The sequence below is a fragment of the Crocuta crocuta genome, unplaced genomic scaffold (assembly GCF_008692635.1).
Source record: "Crocuta crocuta isolate KB4526 unplaced genomic scaffold, BGI_CrCroc_1.0 scaffold133, whole genome shotgun sequence".
NCBI lineage: Eukaryota > Metazoa > Chordata > Mammalia > Carnivora > Hyaenidae > Crocuta > Crocuta crocuta.
In genome coordinates, this window is record NW_027529438.1 from 4595010 (window position 1) to 4601959 (window position 6950).

Here is a 6950-nt window from a genome sequence, read left to right on the forward strand (position 1 = left end):
AAAAATTTATTTCTAGGAGAGAGAGAGAGAGATAGCGTGAGCAGGGGAGGGTCAGAGAGAGAGGGAATGACAGACTCCGAAACAGGCTCTAGTCTCTGAGCTGGCAGTCAGCACAGAGCTCATCGCGGGGCTCGAACACACGAACCGTGAGATCATGACCTAAGCGAAAGTCGGACGCTTAACCAACTAAGCCACCCAGGCGCCCCTCCTTCCCACTCTTCTATCTCCCTCACTGGTTCATGCTCATCTTCCCTACCCATTAACATTAGATTACTCCAAGGCTCAGTTCTTAGAACATTTCTCTTTTCTATTTATTCTCATTCCAATGATGATCTTATCCATCCTCATAAGTTTAAATTCCACTTGCAGGATGCTGACTCCCAAATATCAATTTCCAGTCCCCTTGACAGCCAAACTCCATCCTTTATCCAGTTCTCTCAAGACTTCATCTACACTTGAATGTCTTCTAATCACCATCGTATATTTCATTGGTACAAACCCTCTCTCTGCAGCTTTATACCTTTGTTTGACAATCAGCAATTAGTTCTCATCCACATTAACAGTCTGTAGATTTTTGAGAGTGGTGACAGGTACATAGATAACCAATGTATAGAGTTTATTTGGTGAATATCCATCCTTGTTACATTTTCTGAACAACCACACACGGATACAGTATGGAACACTCCTTATTCCTTTGGCCCCAGACAGCTTTTTTCTTTTTAATTTTTTTAATGTTTATTTATTTTGGAAAGAGACAGAGCACGCGAAGGAGAGGGACAGAGAGAGAAGGAGATACAGAATCTGAAGCAGGCTCCAAGCTCTGAGCCATCAGCACAGAGCCTGAGGGGGGACTCAAACCCACGAACCGTGAGATTATGACCAGAGCCAAAGTCAGATGCTCAGCTGACTGAGCCACCCAGATGCCCCGAGGGCCCAGACAGCTTTGTTGAGCCTGGTGTTGATGCACACATTTAGAGTTCCCACTTCCTTCATAACAAATCTCCAGATCTCCTTGAGTGTCCAAAGGGCATGCTTCTTGGAACCCTCTCCATTGATGCACTTGTGAATATTAATGGTGTATTCTCTGATCACTACCTCATTGATGGCAGAATGGGCTTTCTTCTCCCCACTCTGCTTTGCAGGAGTCATTCTACCTGGCCGGAGTTGGAAAGGAAGAACGCCAAACCCTATCTCTTAATCTCTCCCCCAACCTGCTTTTCCCACAGTCCTCCCCAGCTCGGTAAACTGCAACTCTGTCCTTCCAGTTTCTCAGGACAAAAATCTCTGAGTCCCTATTTCTCAGACCCCACATCCCACTTGTTATCATGTGTTACCGGTTCTCCCCTAAAAACAGATCCGTAACAGCTACTTCACTTCTGCTTCCCTGATCTAGGCCACCATCATCTAGTATCTGAATTATTGCAATAGCCTCCTAACTAGGCAGCCCTGCTTCCTTTCTTGCTCTTTTCGATCTATTCGCAACACAGGGTGATTCTTTTTATTTTATTTTCTAACACATTTTATTTCTTTTTGAGAGAGACAGAGACAGAATCTGAAGCAGGTTTCAGGCTCTGTTAGCACAGAGCCCAATGCGGGGCTCAAACCCACAAACCATGAGACCATGACCTGAGCTGAAGTCAGAGGCTTAACCAACTGAGCCACCTAGGGGTCCCCAGAGTGATCTTTTTAAATTATCAGTCAGAACGTATCACTCCTCTGCTCAAACCCGTCCAACAGCTTTTCAGTTTACTCACAGTAGAGTTGGGGGTCATTAAAAATGGTATAAAAGGCCTGACGTGACTTGGCCCTTCTCCCCTCCATTACTCCTCTGACCACAACTTATACTAATTTTCCCCCTCACTCTCATCCCCAGCCACACTAGCTTTCTGGCCATTCTGAAAACATACCAAACACTCCTACCTTGGGCCTTTACACTTGGCTATTTCCACTCCTTAGAATGATATTCTTCCAAATATTTATATGGCTCATTTTCTCACCTTTTTCTGGGTCTTGCTCAAATATCACTTTCTGGAGAAACATATTTGGGAACCATTTGCATCTGGGTGACAGCTGAAGCCATGGTATTAATAAAGTCACCCAAGGAGTGTGTTCTTAGTGAAAAGTAGATGGTTACCGACAGAGCCCTGAGTAATACCACAGTGGAAGAGAATCCCAATGGAAAAAAAAAAAGGAATCAAAAGAGACTTAGAAGAAAAACAGAAAATCCTAGTATCACAAAGGTCAAGGAAAAGGAAAGCCACAAGAAATAGGAAGCATGTAAATAAGTTCCACAGAAAACTTTAGTAATATATAAGTGTGGTGAATAAGAAGTCACCAGGGACTTCAGCAAGGACTTATCTGACTGAGAAATAAGTTGAGAAATATTTGGGAAATGTGGAAGTAGAGACTGAAATTGTAGATTACTATTTCAAAAAGCTTGATTCAGTAGAGAAAGAGAGAAATTAGATGGTAGCTAGGGGGTATGTGCAGGTACATGAGAAGGAAGGTTTTTGTTCTTATGGGATTTATGCATTAATAGATGGGGACGGGGAGCTTGAATTTGTTTATAGACTAAAAAGAGGTAGAAGAGGGAGAAGTGAAAAATCTGGTAGAGGATCATTGATACAGCACAGTCCTGCAAAGAAGATTCAATAGCATCCAACAAGTATTTATGATGGACCCACTACTAAATGATGCTGAGTGTCAAGATATAGTAATGAATAAAATAAACACCAAGTAGACTGTGGCACAATGGATTTGGGCAAGGGTAAAACCACAACTGTAGATTCTAGTTTTAAAGCTGAAAGGAACAAAGGAAGGAGGAAAGGATTGCTTATAGGAAATTGAGGAACTTCATATTTTTATGGCCTCTATTTTCTTAGCATGCAAGAGACTGAAATCTGCTTCAGTGAAGGGAAGATGAAAATGGGGTTTAAGGAAGGTATTTCAGGTTAAAGATCTGCAATAATAATTAAAGAGGAGAGGAGAGGAAGCTAATAAAACTCAAAGGAAAAGAAATATCAAGCAGCTCCAAATGCCTACATGAAATGGACTGTCATTAATTTATAGAGGATCCATTCTCTACAATCGTGTCATTTTTACCCACTAACCTTCAGCACTCAAGTACAGAACGGCTTGTAGAACCAGCAGATGGTTGGTGGCTTATGGGGCAAGGAAAGAGGTCAGGTGTAGCGCCAGGATCCTGAAAACAATCAACTGGGGTTTGTGTATTTCTAACCTGTCTTTCTTTTGCCTGCCTTTAATAGAGAGACAGTAAATGCCAAATACTAAATTCCCCAGCTCCCCTAAAGCTAGGGGAAGCCATGTGTCGACGAGACATAGCATAAGTGTACAAACAATGCCCTTCGGTTTCTCCTGTCTAGTGTCACCAGCACAGTCATCAGACCTAGAGAAGCAGCAGACATTTGGTGACCTTAGGGCCACAAGAAGGTGGATAAATTCAGCATAGTAAGGATGTCAGAGCAGAGAGGGGGAATGAACATGGGTTCCTGATGGTGTTCAGTACTGCTGTTATCAGTCCTGTTATTCTGCTTTGCCTCAGGCTTCTCTCTACGTGGAACAAATAAACCCTTATTCATGTAGGACATGGGCTTTGTGTTTTCTTTTTTTCTTTTTCTTTTTTTTTTTTTTTACAAATAGTTTATTGTCAAATTAGTTTCCACATAACACTCAGTGCTCATCCCCACAAGTGTCCTCCTCCATGCCCATCCCCCCTCCCCCCCACATCCATCAGTCCTCAGTTTTTGTCAGCATTCAAGAGTCTCTCATGGTTTGCCTCTCTCCCTTTCCCCCACCATTTCCGCCCTTCTTCTCCCCCTTGTTCCTCCGTCAAGTTCCTCCTAATCCTCCTATACGTGCAAACATATGATATTTGTCCTTCTCTGCCTGACTTATTTCGCTCAGCATAACCCCCTCAAGGTCCATCCATGTTGCTACACATGGCCAGATTTCATTGTTTCTCATTGCCATGTAGTATTCCATGGTATAGATAAACCACATCTTCTTGATCCATTCATCTGTTGATGGACACTTAGGCTCTTTCCATGTTTTAGCTATTGTGGAGAGTGCTGCTATGAACATTGGGGTACATGTGCTCCTATGCATCAGCATTTCTGTATCCCTTGGGTAAATTCCTAGCAGTGCTATTGCTGGGTCATAGGGGAGTTCTATTGTTAGTTTCCTGAGGAACCTCCACACTGTTTTCCAGAGGGGCTGTACCAGTTTTGGGCTTTGTGTTTTCTGGTGGTTTGCAACCCAATGGGTTCATAACTGAAACAGAGGTCCAGACTAGGTATGTTAGTCACGATGCTTTTGGTTATAAAAATATAATACATATATATTAGGTAAATGTGGAAGCTTCTTTCATATCCCAGGTGTGGGATATAAAACAGACCAAGCTGCAATTCAGTATTGATTTGGGAGAGCGTCTACATCAATGACGTCTGTTTCAGATGGCGCCAAATGATTTCTGTACTGCAAAATAAAGCCAAACTCAGGGTGGGGTGGAGGGTGGGGAGGGATATTATAAAATAATATAAGGAGAAATAAGTGGAAGAGGATTTATTGACTCATATGGCTGGAACATCCAAGGGATAGAATTGGCTTCAGGTCCAGGAGGATCTGTAGTTCAAATAATATCATAAGAAAAATTATCTCCCTTCCTCTCTCAGCTCTGCTTAGCTCTGTTTGACTTTATTCATTCCCAAGTTTTCCAAGCATGCATGACAACTTCCAGCAACTCCATTTTTACACATTCCTTAGAGTTCATGACCCCATAAGCTGACCCTGACCCTTTCTCTGATAGTGTCCATATCAATCCCCAACAAAGATTGCTTGGATGGCCTGGGTCAGAGGCCCACATCTATGGTGGAGGTGGTTAGGCCACATGACCAACAGCTCGACCAACACCATGTGGAATGGAAGAAGGGTTCCCAAGAGATGTTCAGCATACCAAAGAGCAATAAGCCAACTATGGTGGAAAAACAAAGTGAGACCAGGAAGGAGACAAATAAACTGGGGAAAAAATGAGTGGGTAATTGGGCTGGAAAGATTGATGAAGCTTATAATTTGTATGAAAAAATGACACAGGAGTTGGAAGGATAAAAACTTGTGGTCAAACCGTAAGATACAAACGTTCAGTATTTCAGACAGGTGGAACAGTCCTAGATGATAATTGGCAAGATCTACTATGTGTGTAGTAGAAAGTAGTAGAAGATGGTGGTAGAAATAAAGATATGAGCTGGAAAAAAAAAAGATCTGAGTTGATAAAATTAAGACACTAGATCAAGAATCAAGATGATCAGGGGCGCCTGGGTGGCTCAGTTGGTTAAGCGGCCGACTTCAGCTCAGGTCATGATCTCACAGTTCATGAGTTCGAGCCCTGCATTGGGCTCTGTGCTGACTGCTCAGAGCCTGGAGCTTGCTTCAGATTCTGTGTCTCCTTCTCTCTCTGCACCTCCCCTGCTCACACTCTGTCTCTCTGTCTCCCAACAATAAATAAACATTAAAAGTTTTTAAAAAAAGGATCAAGATGATCAAGGATAAATTTGTATGCTTAAGGCCTTAACCTAGTAAAATATTTATGATACCGGTGTTAATTACATATTCTTATGTAGCAAATTCCTCCTGGAAACCACCATTCTACTTTCTGTTTCCTTGATTTCAGTGATTTTAGATATTTCTTATAAGTGGAATCATACAATATTTATTGTTTTGTGACTGGCTTGTTTTACTCAGCATAATGTCCTCTAGGCTTATCCGTGTTGTAGCTTATGACAGAATTTCCTTCTTTGTTAAGGCTGAATATCTACTGAGTTTTTAATTTCAGTGATCATCGTCTCATAGCTGGAAATTAAATTTTATAAAATCTGGCTTTTTGTTTTACCTTATGTTTTTAATAATTTTAATTATAAATATTTGACAATCTGTTATATAATGTCAGCCTATTATTTTAAGTACTTGAGGGCTCAAATTTTCCTTTTTTAAATATGCTAAATTTTACTCATGATGAATTGTGCCCTGGTGTGCTTTGAATTTCCCATCAAGGGAAAAATGGGAAGTTGCTGTTCACTGAGTATGGTTTCAATTTTGCAAGATGAAAAAGTTCTAGAGATCTGTTATAAAACAGTGTGAATATAGTTGACGCTACTGAACTGTATAGTTTAAAATCATTAAGAGGGTACATTTTATATTATGTATTTTTATTACAATTTAAAATTTTACTTAAAAAAAATCAGGGGCTCCTGGGTGGCTCAGTTGGTTGAGCATTCGACTCTTGATACTAGCTCACATCATGATTTCACAGTTCATGGGATCCAACCCCCTGTCAGGCTCTGTGCTGACAGTGAGGAACCTGCTTTGGATTCCTCTCTCCTTCTCTCTGCCCCTCCTCTGCTCAGGCACATGCTCTGTCTCTCAAAATAAAAAGAACAAACATTTTTTAAAAATAAAAAATAGGGATGCCTGAGTGGCTCAGTCAGTTAAGCATCTGACCCTTGATTTCAGCTCAGGTCACGCTGTCACAGTTCCTGAGTTCGAGCCCTGCATTAGGCTCTGTGCTGTGAAATTCTCTCTCCCTCTCTCTCTGCCCCTACTCATGTTCTCTCTCCCTCTCTCTGCTCTTATTCATGTTCTCTCTCTCTCTCCCTCTCTCTCTGCCCACTCACATTTTCTCTTTCTCTCAAAATAAATAAACTTTAAAAAGGTTTTTTAAAAATAATAAAAAATACAATAAAAAATAAAAACTCAATAGACATGTCCACCAAGATGAAGTTGACATACTTTTCTATTCTTCCCACTGTGTACAATTTAAAACCCAAGACATTATATATAGAACAAACATAAAATGCTAAAGGTGGAGAGAAGAAGGCAGAAGGCTAGGGAACTCAGGACCCAAGGAACAACTCGGAGGTGAGTTTCCTGGGTTTTGA

The 6950-nt window shown here is 41.2% G+C and overlaps 1 protein-coding gene across 1 annotated transcript; it reads right to left on the reverse strand.

The window, feature by feature from the left end:
* Positions 1-540: 540 nt before the first annotated feature.
* On the reverse strand, positions 541-1149 carry LOC144228174 (large ribosomal subunit protein eL31-like). Its single transcript, XM_077759979.1, has 2 exons — positions 934-1149; positions 541-708 (listed from the first exon to the last, which is right to left on the reverse strand). The coding sequence occupies exons 1-2, from the start codon at positions 1147-1149 to the stop codon at positions 541-543; spliced, it is 384 nt and encodes a 127-aa protein (XP_077616105.1).
* Positions 1150-6950: the final 5801 nt, after the last annotated feature.

Bases quoted from the DNA above. Each gene is read 5' to 3' on its own strand.
- LOC144228174 (XM_077759979.1), bottom strand. From the start codon at position 1,149: ATGACTCCTGCAAAGCAGAGTGGGGAGAAGAAAGCCCATTCTGCCATC. The intron at 709-933 runs GCCCTCGGGGCA...AAAAGAAAAAAG, and splicing joins GGCTCAACAAAGCTGTCTGG to CTGTCTGGGGCCAAAGGAAT.